The sequence below is a fragment of the Plasmodium malariae genome (genome assembly GCF_900090045.1).
Source record: "Plasmodium malariae genome assembly, chromosome: 11".
NCBI lineage: Eukaryota > Apicomplexa > Aconoidasida > Haemosporida > Plasmodiidae > Plasmodium > Plasmodium malariae.
This window is the reverse complement of record NC_041785.1, coordinates 513698-530942: the sequence shown is the minus strand read 5'-3', so window position 1 is coordinate 530942 and position 17245 is coordinate 513698. Positions and strand designations below refer to the sequence as shown.

Sequence of the window (17245 nt, the reverse complement as noted above, 5' to 3'; positions counted from 1 at the left end):
AGGTAATCGTGTGCACACGTTTATTCATACCTTCTTTGTTTTATATACTATTCATACAAATCAATCTGTTGAGAAGTATATATAATATATACACAAAAAGACTTCAATCCTTTTTTTTTTTTTTTTTTAATTTTTTTGAATCGCCATTTTTAGCTGCAAAATATTTCACTAAATTATTAAGTGGATAAATACATAATTAACAAGCCAGAAAAAAAAATAAAATAATATAAAAAAAGAAAAAAAAAGAAAAAAAAAGCATCAATTATTTTTACATTCAAATGTCCTTATCATATGTAATAATGTACGATGAGACGTTATTAATCTTTGCAAGTAAATTTTGGAAAATTGTACGTGTTAGTTTTGTTTTTTAAAAATAAAAAGGAAAAGAAACAAGAATAATTATACATTTGGCACAACCGCATCGGCAGCAGTAAAGGTAACTCTAACGATAACAATATATGGTTAAGGATTAACAGTAAACGGTTAATGCCAAATGATACATTTGATAATACTCCCCCATGTCCCTCCTTAAATAAGGGAAAGAAAAATCCTGCTCAATAAAAATAAAAGGAGTAAACTGCACAGTTAGCCATTTGGTTAGCTATACTATGGACATAAAAAAAATAAAGATAAAACAAAATGAAACATAAAATATAAAAAAGAATGAAATAAAGAATAAAATAAAAAAATAGTAAAATAAAAAATAGTAAAATAAATAATAGTAAAATAAATAATAATAAAAAAAAAATAGTAAAATCGAAAATAATAAAATAAAAAAGGATACTATAAAAGGCTCCCACACAAATATGACCTTTTTTTTCTCCTTCCTGTAACACATATATGCTTATCTACGGGTCGTTCCCGAGTTAAATATCCCCGCACCATCTGTTCTCTTCTCTTATCTTAAAAAAATGGGAAAATGAGAAAATGGGAAAATGAGAAAATGGGAAAATGGGAAAATGGGAAAATAGAAAAATAGAAAAATATATAAAAACAAAAATGCATAAAAGCAAAATTTATAACACAAAAAAAGAACTGTAATTTCTGTAACCATTTCGATCTATAGCATTTTTTTTTTTTTTTTTTTTCCTCATTGTTTCCTTCCCCTCCCCTCCTTTTGTGCTTATTATGATGAATACCTGTTTTTCTTCTTCCCTTGTAAAGTCGTTAACAATGTCAAACTCGGCTCGAATCTCTTCAGTCGTTTTGTCTTTCATCATGGAAGCAATTTTACCGCAAGTTAAATCTAAAAGCGGTTTTATATCTAAATAATTAGAGGCCTAATAACGGGAAAATATTAGTACCATCATTACTATTATTACAGTCATTACAACAATTACTACAATTATTTTTTTTACTATATATATGTATATATCTTTAAGCAAGGAACATATTTGTGATATAGTACAAGTTATTCATTTGCCATATTCCCTACCTCAATAAGCTCATATAGTGTCTCCTTATCCGTATTAACAAAATCATAGTCCCAGCTTGATACCACCTGTTTTTTTTGTTTTTTTTTTTTTTTTATTTAAAAAGATTAAAAGAAAAATATATTATTTATGGTAAAATTTATGGTAAAATTTATGGCAAATTTTATGGCAAATTTTATGGCAAAATTTATGGCAAATTTTATGGCAAATTTTATGGCAAAATTTATGGCAAAATTTATGGCAATGATTATATATATTAAATACGACATTTATTGGTACATATGAAAAATGTATTAACTAAAAAATTTATTAAACTGTGTTCTGTATTTTAATTTTTTGTTACATCTTGCAGATTGGATGTAATTAAAGGCTTAGGTATTTCATCTGCAGGGTTATGTATGTGATATTCCATGTATTCAATAATCTTTTTTAAAATTTGAGTTTTGATATTAGGAAGGGGTATTGTATCTTCTTCTGTTGTCATCACTGCAAGGGGAAGGTCATATGTGTATATATGTGCGTTTGCTTATTTGTTTATATACATTATGGGTATTTACATATTTATATATTTGCATATCTGCATATATCTGGGTATTTGTTTGTTAGCATGCATGTTTGTACGTGTGCCTCATGCATGGACATCATCATCTTACGTACGTATGTACATGAGTTGATTATGTACGTATGGATAGATAGATATAAATATACGCACATATATATATATATATATATATATGTATGGACGTATAGCTCAAATAAAACCTTCGAGGATATTTAGGATGACCGTGGACATGGAAGCAGTATACTTGTCAACTATAAACTCGTCCCCCTCGAAGCTTACTAGTTTAATTTTTTCATTTTTCATTTTATGAAGAAAAGTTCTTGAATGCGCTTATTTTGTCATGTGGTGGGCATATATATATATACATATATACTGTTTAGGCTTATTTTCTGATAACCCCCCAAAAAGGCAAAAAAATAGTCATATGCGTAATATACAAGTATAATTAATTTCCAGCACAGTGTTTTCCCTTTTTTACGGTAAATAAAATTTGTTTTTATTTTTTCCGAAGAAGAATAACTCAAATGTTAAGCGCGATCAAATTTTGCAATAAACCAGCAAATAACATTCAAAAGAGCAAAACATACTGCTTATCCCTTTGAAAAATTCGAAAAGGCGACTATATTATATGTATACTTATGCATATATGTATATATATTTTGTGCGTACATATATGCGTATATAAACGTTTAGCCAAATTTTTAATTGAGTAGTGAACGTTTTTAAGTGGGAAGGCACTAAGAAAAGGAATGCTTACAATAGTCGATCCATTTGTATGCATACTTAATCGCATATATATAGTTACATGGAAAGAAAATGAAAAAAAAAAATTAAATAAATAAATAACAAAAAATATAAAATAAAATAAAATAAAATAAACGAATAAAAAAATAAATAAATAAATGTACATATGTACATATTTTTATGGGGCGTAATGTCGTGTCGAAATTAAGCAGAATATACATATACATTATATATATACATATATAAACATATACATATATTTACATATAAATATACATGCGTATACATTTACATACATATATATACATTGCCATACATATATATTCATTGACATACATATATATTCATTGACATACATACATATACATTGACATACATACATATACATTGACATACATACATATACATTGACATACATACATACATATATGTATGTATCAAGAAAAGGAAGCCACCTGTAGCTTCAAAAGTGATAAATGAAAAATATCAAAAAATAAAAAAAAATTTACCATTTTTGAATATTCTCTTTTGAACAATTTAAGGATAGAAAAAAAAAAAAAAAAAAAAAAAAAAATCACATGAATTAAACAAATAGTTTTAATAAGTTTTGTTAGGCTGAATTTATGTAGGATAGTTATAATTAGAAATAGGTACTGAGAGAGGGGAAGATAATGGGCTAGCGAAAGATGCATTTTTTTGTAACACGTAGCAGTAGTAGGAGCTGCACGTGCGTTTAAATAAAATACATACACGTATTGGAGCATATAACATACGTTCATATTCGTAAGTGCGTACCTAGAAAGAAGCGCCTTTTCAGGATAAGATCGGAAAGAGGATATTTTACTGGTAGAAGCCTGCTGCAGTTATATGTATGTATATATGTATATGTGGGTATATGTATATGTGTATATATGTATATGTGTTTATATGTGTATATATGTATATGTGTATATATGTATATGTGTATATATGTATATGTGTATATATGTATATGTGTATATATGTATATGTGTATATATGTATATGTGTGTATATGTGTTTATATGCATGTATGTACATATATTAGCATACTTTCAGCCCGCGGAGATTTCAAATAAACCATTTAAACAATGTCGGCTATTGGTATGCCCGCGCATATACTGATCTTATTTCAAGCGAGACCACTGCTAAATTTTTACAAGCCCGTAAAAAAAAAAAAACCAAAAGAATATAGTGGAGTTGCAAATTATTTAAACTATTTTGAAGATAAAGAACCACCACCAAAAATAAAATTAGAAAATACAAAAGAAAGAAGAGAAAGGAAAAAAAAAGAAAAAATTACATATAACGAATTACTGTTAAAGGAAAAGAGAAAAGAATATGACCCATTTAAATATGAAGATTTAACGAGTGATCCAAAGAAAACATTATTTATTGGTAGATTATCATATGAAGTAAATGAAAAGAAATTAAAAAAAGAATTTGAAAATTATGGGAAAATTAGGAAAGTGAAAATAATATATGATAAAAATTTCAAGCCTAGAGGATATGCTTTTATTGAATTTGAACATACAAAAAGTTTAAATGATGCTTATAAATTAGCAGATGGGAAGAAAATAGACAACAGAAGAATACTAGTAGACATAGAAAGAGCAAGGACTGTTAAAAATTGGATACCCCGAAGATTAGGTGGTGGTAAAGGACCAGCAAGGGGATCAGATGATAGGAAAAAGGTTTCTCATAATATTAATTGGAGTGTATTAATTAATAAAGATAAATATAGAAATGACAAAAAAAAAGGGGAAGATATGTATAAAAATGTACCTTTATATAATGAGAGGAACGACGACGATGATGGTGGTAATGGTGATAACGATGGTGGTGGTGATAACAACAGTAATGTGAATAGTGCACTCAAAAATCCTAAACATCGAAAGGAGGATGACAGAAGAAGCTCGAAGAGAGACCACAGGCATAGGAGCAGGAGGAGCGACTCACGCGATAGGCACCGTCATAAGCATCGAAAGAGGGACAGGAGTAGTAAGGAAAGGGATAGACACAGAGATCGGGATAGAGATAGAGATCGGGATAGAGATAGAGATCGGGATAGAGATAGAGATCGGGATAGAGATAGAGATCGGGATAGAGATAGAGATCGGGATAGAGATCGCGTTAGAGATAAAGATGGACATCGGGATAGGAACAAACATAGGGAAAGAGATCAGGGGAGAGACTGGGAAGGGGGAGATCTAGGGAGAGAATATGAAGAAGGAAATCGGGGGAGGGAATATGAGGAAGGAAATCGGGGGAGGGAATATGAAGCCTATGTTGATGATGCAGGAGAGAGATATAACAGTATTGAGTATAATGAAGAAAATGAAGGATATATGGAAAGAGGAAATAATACTTATGGTATGAATGGCGTGCAGAATAATTATGCGTATAATGATGATTATGAATGAACTGTTCAGGAATTTTTTAGAGTAAAGGGGAGGATCAAAAAAGGAAGTGGTTGATTTGTCAAAAGAGGTGGAACTGCATGATCTAACATATTGTGTTATAAAACCATCGTCGTATTATTGCAAAATGTTTGCCATATTATTATATAACATTTTTCGAAAAAAGGAAGAATGAAATATAATAATGAAAATAGAGGGTGTACCATGGTGGGCCTTAAATTGTGCATGTCTCACTGTTTTATCAAAAGCGTATAGAAAAGTAGTATATATAATGTATGCTGTGAATTACAACAATGTATAAAAAAGAAGTGCATACAGAATAAAAAAAAAAAAGAAAAAAAAATGCATTTTAAATTTGATAATTTTCTGATGTGTAAGAACAATGCGTTGAATCCCCCTTTTTTTCTGGTTCACTCAAAAGCCTATGTACATATTTATCTCCTGAATGGAAGCCTCAATAAACTTTTTTCGTTTTTTTGAATATTTTGTATTTTTGCATGCAGTAAATAGTACAAAATCTACACATATATAAGTGAAATTCATTTGCGCGTTTGAACATGTATATGCCCCTAGGGTTTCATTGACATTTGCATTTAGCCAAACTTTATGTAATTTTGCATAATTTTATAAATTTTTAATATTTCTTGAATATACCAAACTTACGCTCTATCTCTTCTCCGTATATGTCCACCTCGAATGTAAATTTGTGCTAAAGTCAAATATTTTTTAAAACATCGTTTTTTTTTTTTTTTTTTTTTTTTATCAGTTTGAAGCCCATTTTAACCCATTTATTTTTGCAAATATTTCATTTTCACGTTATTTGGCTCCTAATGGTCTTTATATACATATATATATGTATGTATGTATTAATTTTTTTACATAATATTAGTTTTGTCTTATTTTTTTTTTTTTCCTTACTCCCTCGAACATTTAAAAATGCACACATGAACACATAATTAGTTTGTACATTTTCCGGTGTCCTATTTGCCCTTTATTTTTAATTAAATGCAATTTTATAGCTACCCCTTTTGGAAGGAAAAACATTATATAGCAAAGGATGATGTGTACCCGGAAGTACGCAATATTAATATGTACATAATGTGCATATGTGCGTATGGACATATGTGCGTATAAGCATATTTGCATATATGCATGTGGTTTTATGCAATTTTGCTCATTCATTTCCCCAAAGGCCCCTTACAGCGGCACTTCCGTTTTGACATTTGAAAACATAACTCCATAGTTGTTCCTTTTAAAAAGATAAGTATAATATTTGAATTCCTTACATCGAATATATTTTTTATTATGATAACAATTTAAAGAAGGCAAAAAAAGGTTTGTAGTTTAGGTAGGCATTATGTTTCTTCTTTCTCTGAAAAGTGCTATAAAATATAGGCGCTGCTGCGATTACGCTTATTTTTTTTATGACTGTTCAAGTTTTCAAAAATTTTGTCTCAACGGGAAAGCCAGCACATGTACATCCTGCGCATATGTATACATGTAGAGATATAATTTTTTTTTTAATTTAATACATTTATAACAAAGCGCCATACTTGTGTGCGTATGTGTATAAGCTTTTATGTATGTGCAATATTCCAAAGTGGATACATTTTTCGAATTACTGAAGTGAGAGGTGGAAGAGTCCGCAAGTTTTAGTAGCGGTGGCATCGTAGACTTGTTATGTTGCCCCTTTCTTAAGGACATCTATCCACTAGCCCTGTAACCCCCTTTCGAACCATTTTTTGAATTTACCATTTTTTACTTTTCAATTAAATGAGACTACAGGATGGAAGAGAAAATATTAATACAATATTTTTTACCTGCACTGATATAAGTGAGAAGGATATGCGGAAAATTATAATTATGAATAATAAGAAGAATCAAAAAAAACTACTTCTTGAAAAATTAAAGATAACATTTAATATATCACAAGAGATGAAAATAGGAGAAAAATACAAAGTAAAAGTATGCATTGATGATTTTTTACCGCCTGGGTTAAACACTGAAAAGAAAAAATTAAAAAAAAGTACTACCGACATAATAGACAACATTAAAGAATATTCATTATACAACCCCAATGAAGGGCAAAAAAAAAAAATGAAAAAAATAATATGCGATTTTTTTTACAATATTTTACTTTATTGTGTTAAGAAAAATGTTTCAATTGTTGAGATATCCACATATTTATCCATAAAAAAATATATGTTTTTTAAATTTGTAAGTGGTTCTGAAAGCATGATAAACCTTTTTTTAGATTTTAAAAATATCATGTTCAAGCATTCCATTAACAGGCCACCTCATTATGTAAAAATATTTTCTTACTCCTCTCTAAAGATGTTAATAAAATATTCATTAAATACATTTTTTAGAAATTTTTCTTTTTATAATTTTATTTTTCGTCCAACTTATAAAATAAAATTTGAATCCTATCCTAATGACTTTCCTGACTTTGAAGCAACCCCTACAACATATTTTGACGACGACAATGTTCTCTGTGATTTGAACACTTCCACTGGTGTCGATACTACGAAAGAGCTACTTAGACGTACGTGTATAGAGCGGCGCGTACATACATAGCGCGAAACGCATATATGTATTTGTATATAAGTTCGTGCGTGTGTGTGGGTATATGTGTATGTGTGGGTATATGTGTATGTGTGGGTATATGTATATGTGTGGGTATATGTATATGTGTGGGTATATGTATATGTGTGGGTATATGTGTATGTGTGGGTATATGTGTATGTGTGGGTATATGTGTATGTGTGGGCGTGTGTTCTGAAATGCGCACAGTGCTCTTATGCATGAGCTACTAACCTATAATAGCGCTTCCCTTTACGTGCAGTGACGGTCGGAAGCATAAACCACTTACATCCAAGTGAACAAGGAGAGGAAGTTTTCTTTAAAGAATTGCAGACATATTTTGATAAATACGACATTAAAAATAAACCTGATGTTTTTGAAATAGAGACTTATAACAAGAAGGATACAAATATGAAAAAATTTTTGAAGGATGTAAGAAGCATTGTTATCAATGATGAAGAACACCCAATGATAGGAAAAGACATTAGCAAAAGGGAAACAATCGAAAAGGGTTTCACCAAGGACAAGTTGATAAGAAGAGTAAGCGGCGAAAATAAATGCACGACATAAAACATATGTATATATTCACAGAAGTTGACACCTACGTTTATACGTAGAACCAATCACATGCACTTACACACATATGGATTCATTAAAAGAGAGTTGCGTGAAAACACGATGACCTGTCGAAATTCGTTAAATTCGTCTAAAATGAAAAAAAAAAAAAGAAAAAGATAAAAATGGGAAATTAAAGGGGAAAAAAGAAAAACTAACAAAAGTGTAATATATATATATATATATATATATATATATATATATGTACGTATGCATGTAAGTATGTATACATGTACTTATATGGGTACATATTTTCCCCCTTTTAGGTTGATAATTTGTATAACGACTTGGAAAGAAGAATTGTTACACGTTTAAATGAATTTTTAAATATTAATGACTAAAACAGTTATAACTAAAAAAATATAAAATAAAAGAAAATAAAGCAAAAATGGGAAAAGGAAGGAGTCCATAATTACATAATTTTTTGAAGTTTTAAAAGTATTCAATGGGAGTATTTATATCATAACCTCCTTTTTTTTTTTTTTTTTTTTTTTTTTTCCCCATTATCAACATTTTCTAGTTTGCGAGCATGAATATTTATATAATAAAAAATTATCATCATTAATTAGAGTATTTTTATATGTCCCCTTTACAACATCGTCCATATAGTCTGATGCTTTGTGTATTTTAATTTTTATCTCAAGGATGGAATCATTGGGAGAACGCCCTTTAAAAAGAAAAGAAGTTAATGCATATTTTGATTTGTTTTTGGAGATGTATTTTGCTTTTTCTTTCCAAATGAGTTTACATATGTGTATGTACCCACGTGCATGTGCCCACGTACATGTGCCTACGTGCATGTGCCTACGTACATGTGCCCACGTGCATATACCCACGTGAATATACCCACGTGCATACACCCATGTACATATATATAGGAACACCCGCATAATAAATATTTATATATAGTATATGTTAATAAAATATGTTCGTACCTTCACCAGAATGATCATTGGTAAAAAGGAAAATGAACACGTCCTTCTCTCTCATCATCAGAAATAACTCCATAACTTTATCTTCCAACTGATATTAGAGAAATATAATGGAAAAAAAAAAAAATAATAAAATTTATACACCAATTGCTGATTTTTCATATGTATGGACTCTTTAATTTTCTATTACCTTATTTATTTTAATTAATCTGAAATTATTATTTTTGAAATTATTATACGAATAGTTTTGGTGCATTATCTTTATTTCGGATTGAATTAAAGCATAGTTACTTTTCTTCAGTTTTGAATTATCCTTGCTAGATGCATCTATTATTTTATAAGGAAGACCTTTGGTCGTGGTACTGAAGCCCTCCTGCGATATAGTATAATTTTATAGGGTATGAAAAAATATATATATTCATATATATATACACATTTGTATTATATATATATATATATGTATGTATTTATGTATTATATGTATGTATGTATGTATGTATGTATTATATGTATTCATATGTGTGTGGTGAGAGAGCCGCAAATGGGAAGCATAATAATGTAAGCACAAGCTGAAGTAAAAACAGACACATCAAAATAGACATCAAAGAAACTGATTATATTCTTGAAATATTAAGAAGAAATGGTACATCTAAGAGCTACTTGATTTGTTGTATTAGTGAAAATACTGTATTGATAACATAAAATAAAATTGTTAAACGTGAGGATATGAATATATAAATATATATATATATATATATATATATATAAGCGTGTACCATGTTTGACCTTTTTACTTATTTTTATATTCTTAACATGTACATGCAAACGTGAAAGTAACATATGTTTACCTCCTCTGTTAAGTATTTGGAGTACAGTTCATAGATAAATTTAACTTTTGTGTAACTACTGAGTCTAGTTTTTTCCTCGTTAATAGCCATTTTGCATATATGATGTATGTTTGTGCATACTTTTACATAAAATAATTCTTCATTTTTATATAATTGATATATATGTAACTCTATACTATCTTTAATAATTCTTAAAGTGTATTCACAATGTTCTATCGCATACTCATTGTATAGCAACTCATCGTAATTAAAATATTTTTTCCATAATTCAGAATTACATAAATTAAGTTCTAGTGTATCTTCTATTGCAATATCAACATACGTTTCTTTTTTCTTTTTTATTATTCTAGTCAAAAGCTGTACCAATTTTATGCATGTTTTGCATGCAGAATATGTATTATGAGTCTTATTAATATTTTCATATATCTCTTTTTTTATTTTCCTTGTACTATTATCAAAAATTCCAATTTTTAACAAATCGGTAAAGTAGTCTTTTCCTACATTTATACAATTAATAATATTGCAAAAGCGTACAAAGAATGAATAAGAAAAAAGAAGAGTACAATATAGAAGAAAACCTTTTATCATACTATTCATTTTGTTGAAACGGTGAGTCATCAATGCCAGTTGCACATTAATGTTTCAGTTTTGCATTAACCTTTGGTCACTGCGTAATGCGCCTCTTATGGAAAGGAATACGTATATACAATATGCAAACAAACATACATACGCGTATACACTAACTGATTCCTTTTACGCAGTCCCTTATACTTCTTACCAAGTATAAATTATTTGTCTTATTTCTGATTATTAAAAGTATGCACTTATGCATAACCTCAAAGCAAAAAATTTATTCAGAAATGTTTTATTTAGTTAAATTTTGAAGAGGACAATGTTCATAAACTTCGTGATAACAGGAATAATATGAAGAAAAAAAAAAAAAAAAAAAAAATTTGCAAAATTGTTATTCTCAATTTGCATATAGTGAACATCATTCAACATTTTTCTTTTTTTTTTTTTTTATCCTTTTGGAAATTATTTCTTCAGAGGTATGAATAACGAATGTTCTAAGTATATATACCATGAAAAGATTCTCTCTAAACTATCATATTACATTTTTAAATATTGTAAGAAAAAAAAAAAAAAAAAAAAAAAACCTTGCAAGGTCAGAAAAATATGAATAAGCAATGTTCCACAAAGCTTGTGTGCTGAAGCGCGAGGTGGTAATTAAGTGTATATATTTTTATATGTTACCCACATATACACACATATTTATATATATATATACAGTGGGAGAGAGAGAGACATATATATTTTTATGTTCCTTTTTCCCACCTTGTTTACCATTTTTTTTATATCCTGTGTTTAAGATTAACGTAAAAAGGAAAAACAATTTTGTATTTTTAAAAGACACGGAGAACTGGACACTAAATCTACAGCTTCCTTTTTCATACTTCCGTAATTGTTGAATAATAAGAAGAAATTATGAAAGCGCTCCTAAAATTTGTTCAACGTTATTACACTAAACGGTGTAATTAAAAATATATGTACGAATATTTAGAAAAGGATATAATTTTATATTTCCTTTTTGTAAGGCCATTATATTTTTCATTTTTATTTTATGTTTTTATTAATGTATAAAAATATTATAGCATCCTAATTTTTAGGAGCAGACAAGTCAGAAAGATTATTTGTCAAGTTTGCGCAATCTTTAATTCCAACAGGTTGTAAAGGAAAGAAATTCTCACAAAGTTCACGTACATCCTACACATATGCAGATGTACATAAATGCACTTATATATATATATATATATTTAAATACAGCTATTGGGATATATTTATGTTATATGTATCTCTAAATATACATAAATGTATATTATATGAATAAATACATGCATGTATATTCTTAACTGTTCCAAAAATAAAATATGAATGGAGCAAATCGTTCAAGAGTTTTTTAATTAACGTGAAAAAGATATACATGCGGTTTTACTACAATCCCAAAATGTAAAAACTTAGTGGGAACATGTAAAAATTAAACAACAAAAATAATTAATAAAATGCAGGGAAAAGGAAAACAAAATAAAAAAAAAAAAAAAAAAAATTGTGAAGCAATATTAATGTACCTCCAAAAACAACGATGTTAAGTACAAAATAATTGAATAAAAAATTTACAAAAAATGTATTTTCCCGTAATGCAATATAGAAAAGAACTAATAATATAATAAAATATTATTTTTCAATAAAATATATTTTTTTTATTTCGAGAAAATTGGATTGAATTTTTAAAATTTTAGCAAAACTATAATTTAAATCCCTTTTGCCTTTTTTTGTTTAAAATATTTCCATTTTTTTGAAAAGGGGAAAAATTATATCAACCGAGCGGCTTCATTCGCTTTTATGTACATACTTAAGTATATGTATATATACTTATATATATATATATATAATTCTTGTATGTGGTAAGTATGCATATATATATACATAAATACGTATAAATATATATGTACGTGGATCCATTCTACTCAAAAATGAATGGGTTTAAGGCCAGAACGAACAGCAAGTCATTCAGGTATTTTAATAGGAACAAAGAGGAAAACAGCGGTAACAAAACGTTTAGCCACAATAACAAAAATGGTAATCATAACAGCAAGAAACAATATAAGGAAAAAAATAGGACAAGCAGTGTGGAAGAGATTAGTGAGTACCTTATCAATATTTCATACATTTTAAATGAGAAGTATGAAAAATATTTTGTGTATGAATTAAAAGAAGAGAACTTAAAAAAAGGTAACAAAGCGTTTGGTAGCATAAATTTAGAATATTCGTACTACTTAGAGGATGATATAAGTATTTTAATAAAAATAAAAGAAGAAATAAAAAATAATGTAGAGGAATTAATGAATAATAGGAAATGCTCTAAGATAATGGAAAAATTAATTTATTATTGTTTTTTTTTATTAAAATATAATGAAAAAAATGTGAAAAATAGTGATATAAGCATTCAGTGTATAAAAATTTATAATAATTTTTTTCATGTGATAAAGAGAAATTTTGTATATTTGGCCATTTCCAGTTATGCATCTCATTTTGTGCAAACAGTGATATGTGTATTTCCTTTTTTTAATAAATATGAAGATATATATATAGAAGAAATTAAGAAAAGGAATAAAAATTACGTAAGCATTTCATCCCATTTTAACGAAATTTGTAATGGGACAGTTGAAAATATGTTTACCTTAATGTTTGATAAGTCCGGTACTCATGTATTAAGGTCCTTTTTATATTCCTTAGGTGGTTATCTAAGTATTAACATATCGAATATAACCTTTAGGAAGTCTAAAGCAAGAAAAAGTATTTCAAAAAGGGAGTTGAAGTATATTGATAAGGGGTGCAGCAGTAGCTGCAATGGAAGCAACACTGATAGTGCCTCTGCTCTTAGTAGCACGTTTTATAGTTATATCTACAAGATTATTGACCGAATTACGGACGAAATTATGAATCCAAAAGAAACACAGAATTTTAAAAATCTGTTATATCAATATATATTTTATGACATATATAAGGGTAATAATAATAAATTAGGGAAGGACGAAAAAAGCGATGAAAAATATTCAGATGAGAGTAAGAGTCAGTATTTGATATCACCTTTATTATATAACACTTACTCTGTTCCAGCATTAGGTACCTTATTTGAGTTGATAAAGGATAAGAATGTAGAATGTAGTAACTTATTAAGTGAAATATTAGTAATAGAAAGGACGAAAAAATATTATATGAGTAAAGCATGTGAAAATTGTTGTGGCTTTGATATATGCCCATTAAAACAGGTGCTAGATATTTTAATAAAATTGGATGGACCTAGTATAATGGTAGAAAAGCTTTTAAAAATTAATCATGAACATATTTTTTATGTTTTTAATATTTACATTATTAAAAATATAAATAGTTTAATATGTGATAATGCTTATTCGAATTTGGTCATGTACAATTATTTGAACTGTGATTACATTACTGAAGAAATGTTTGACTTATTAATAAAAAATGTGGATATTGATATGGTTATAAAGCGGAGAAAGTTTAACGTGTTGAAGGGTTTGTTTGATTTAGCGCAGTACTACAAGAGGAACTGCAAGCTGTTGTTTAACTCGCTGATAAGGGGGTTCAACGTGGGTGGCTTACTCAGCACTGTTGAGAGCGGGGTGAGTGGAAGCATTGATGGCATCGTGGGTAGAGGTGTTGATAGCAACGTGAATGGTAATAACGGGATCAGTGGTAGTAGCAGTGGTGCCAAATTTCTGTGGATATGCATATTGTGCATGTGCAGGTACGAGGACCTGCACCCCTGCATTCGTAACGTTTTTAAGAATGAGAAGAAGGTAGAGGCTGACGTAGGTAGGAAGAAAATCGATAAAATGGATGATAAAAAGGGAAATGAAATTATCCATGATAATTTTGAAAACGATGATAATATAAACTTGAATAATTATAATTTTTATAATTATTTAAAAATTGATATATACGGGTATAATATATTATCTCATCTTCTATCTTTTCCAAAGGAATGCATTGTGCCTTTAATAAACTCTTTTAAGCACTTTTGTAATTTTTTTAAAATAGTTAGTAATAATAAACCGAGGAAAGAGGATATAGAAAGATACAAAAAATTTGCTCATACGTTTTCGTTAAGTAACAAGGATGATAATAATAATGATGGTTATAATAATGATAACAATGGCGATGGTTATAATGAAAATAATAAGCAATACCAAATTGGGAAGGAGAGTAAAATTGAGAATTGTAATAATACTGAACATGTTCATAATGGAGTTAGTGGAAGTAACTCTTGGAGTTGGAACAACTACAACGATCCAAGGAAAGAAAATAAATGCAATGGGAAAATGCAAAATGAAAAAGAAAAAAAAAAAGGCAAACCATTCGTTCGAAGAAATACAGAATTACGAGGAAACATCTTGTTGTATTTTAGTTGTGATAAAATTTTATCACATCTTTGTGAAAAAATTGCTCATACATTTAATTTAATAAATGAAAAGCATCTAAGACATTTTCTTTTATTATTTAAAAATGAATATAAACATATTGCTACTAATTACATTGGGGCACATATAGTTGTAACTTTTTTTAAGTTAGGCAATAATAATATTAAAAAAAGGATACTAGATCAGTTGGTTGAAAATGATATAAATGTTTATAATAGTTACATTAGAAATTTTATGAAACTTAAGGAGTATAAGAAAAATAAGATAATAAATAATACATGTAATAATAAATATACGAAAGCAAAAAAACTGTTTGAAGACATTTTAATACCAAAGGAAAAGGAAAGTATAGGGGATTATCAAAATAAGGAGTCGTATGTTCGAGAAGATATGAAGAAAGATCAGATGGGAGATGAGGATTCCCAATCTGATGCACCTGCTTCGAAGGATGTTACCAAAAATGAGTCATTTGACTTGGAAAAAGAATATGAAGATGATGGAGGAAAAATTTATGATCAGACAGAAGTCTATACTTTATTGAAGCACAAAAAGGAGAAGAAAAAAAGGAAAAGGGGGAAGATACTCTCGGATAGAAGCAGGAGCAAGGAGAATGATCTCCCCACCCTTTTGCGGAGGGAACACGAGGGAGATGGTGTGGAAAAAGGTGTAGCAGAAATGGAAGGTAAGAGAGACCATTTGGATGGTGCAGAAGAAAAGGATAAAAATTTTATGAATGTAATATCAGATTTTATAAAGAACTCCAAAAACAAAACACGTAAAAGGAAGAAAGAAAGGGAAGGGATAGAGCAAGTGTTGAAGAAGTGCGCAGTGTGTGCATAGCAGGTGGCAGGTTTTTTTGGAAGAGTATGTTCAATGAAAAGTTACTTATGTGTACACTTAAACATTATACGTACACACATTATGCATATACGTTTGTGTCCAATTGTACACAGTTAGATGTTTTTATTCATGAGACGAAACTATACAAGGATTTAATAATCAATTTAACATGACATATATATAAATCCCATTAACGAAATTAGCAAATGTAAAGCTCCTTACATGTATGAAAAGACGAAATGGTAGAAATAGGTGGTGAGCCCAAAAGAGTTTTGTGGACAATTCAGTTAATAAGTTGTAATTTTTTGAAAAAAAAAAATGTACCGCTTTGTTGCTATATGTATAAAAAAAATAAATAGCATAAAAAAGGAATAAAAAATAAAGGAATAGCATAAAAACGGAATAAAAAATAAAGGAATAGCATAAAAAAGGAATAAAAAATAAAGGAATAGCATAAAAACGGAATAAAAAATAAAGGAATAGCATAAAAAAGGAATAAAATAAGATGAATAGAAAAAAAATGAATAGAAAAAAAATGAATAAAATAAACTGAATAAAATTAAGTGAATAAAATTAAGTGAATAAAATTAAGTACATAAAATTAAGTACATAAAATTAAGTGAATAAAATAAAAAAGAACAAAATAAAATGAATAATAAAAATGCTTAGTTAAATACATTTTCATCAACATGAAGAATGGGAAATATCTTCTTTATTTTTTTGAGTTTTTATTTTTAATTTCTTGTGGCATTATCATCACCACTGAAAAGGCCTACGCGCAAGAGCACACCGTAAAATTGGGAAAAATAACGAAAAGGAACGAAAAGGATTGAAACATGTCGAAATATAATATTACGTTATGAACATCTCTTAATAAAATTTCATATAGGATACGGAGTAGCAAGAGTAGATTATATATCATTAAAAATTGGAAGTTAAAAATGAATAGCTTTTTTTTTTTTTTTAAATCTCATTGTATTGCACTACATCATAGCTGAAAATTAAAGAAGTTTGAACTTATTTATATTACTCTGTGTTATATTATGTTATTCTAAGTTGCATTATTTTGCATTATCTTGTATTATTTTTTTTTTTTTTTTTTCATGCTTTTTCATAGTGTAGAAAGAGCAGAAATGACTCTAAAACAATATGTGTGAACTTGGAATAATTTACTTCCTTGCAACGTCGTCAATTCGATTTTTCTTTGAAACGTTTCTACTGGCACAGTAAAGCACTTAGAAAAGAGGCCC

At 28.4% G+C, this 17245-nt stretch overlaps 5 protein-coding genes across 5 annotated transcripts; 3 read left to right on the top strand and 2 right to left on the bottom strand.

Annotated features, from left to right (window-relative positions):
* Positions 1-866: 866 nt before the first annotated feature.
* Positions 867-2298, bottom strand: SKP1 (suppressor of kinetochore protein 1, putative; the record flags this gene model as incomplete). The annotated part of the gene is made up of 5 exons (XM_029005831.1): positions 867-902; positions 1140-1280; positions 1436-1501; positions 1777-1919; positions 2196-2298. The coding sequence occupies 5 exons, from the start codon at positions 2296-2298 to the stop codon at positions 867-869; spliced, it is 489 nt and encodes a 162-aa protein (XP_028862381.1).
* Positions 2299-3848: 1550 nt separating this feature from the next.
* PmUG01_11019100 (U1 small nuclear ribonucleoprotein, putative) lies at positions 3849-5180 on the top strand (the record flags this gene model as incomplete). Its single annotated transcript, XM_029005830.1, has 1 exon — positions 3849-5180. One exon carries the CDS (start codon positions 3849-3851, stop codon positions 5178-5180), a length of 1332 nt encoding a protein of 443 aa, XP_028862380.1.
* A 1770-nt stretch (positions 5181-6950) lies between these two features.
* On the top strand, positions 6951-8330 carry PmUG01_11019000 (conserved Plasmodium protein, unknown function; the record flags this gene model as incomplete). Its single annotated transcript, XM_029005829.1, has 2 exons — positions 6951-7722; positions 8023-8330. 2 exons carry the CDS (start codon positions 6951-6953, stop codon positions 8328-8330), a joined length of 1080 nt encoding a protein of 359 aa, XP_028862379.1.
* A 551-nt stretch (positions 8331-8881) lies between these two features.
* Positions 8882-10773, bottom strand: PmUG01_11018900 (conserved Plasmodium protein, unknown function; the record flags this gene model as incomplete). The annotated part of the gene is made up of 4 exons (XM_029005828.1): positions 8882-9042; positions 9311-9398; positions 9498-9680; positions 10156-10773. The coding sequence occupies 4 exons, from the start codon at positions 10771-10773 to the stop codon at positions 8882-8884; spliced, it is 1050 nt and encodes a 349-aa protein (XP_028862378.1).
* Positions 10774-12686: 1913 nt separating this feature from the next.
* Positions 12687-15995, top strand: PmUG01_11018800 (conserved Plasmodium protein, unknown function; the record flags this gene model as incomplete). Its single annotated transcript, XM_029005827.1, has 1 exon — positions 12687-15995. The coding sequence occupies one exon, from the start codon at positions 12687-12689 to the stop codon at positions 15993-15995; it is 3309 nt and encodes a 1102-aa protein (XP_028862377.1).
* Positions 15996-17245: the final 1250 nt, after the last annotated feature.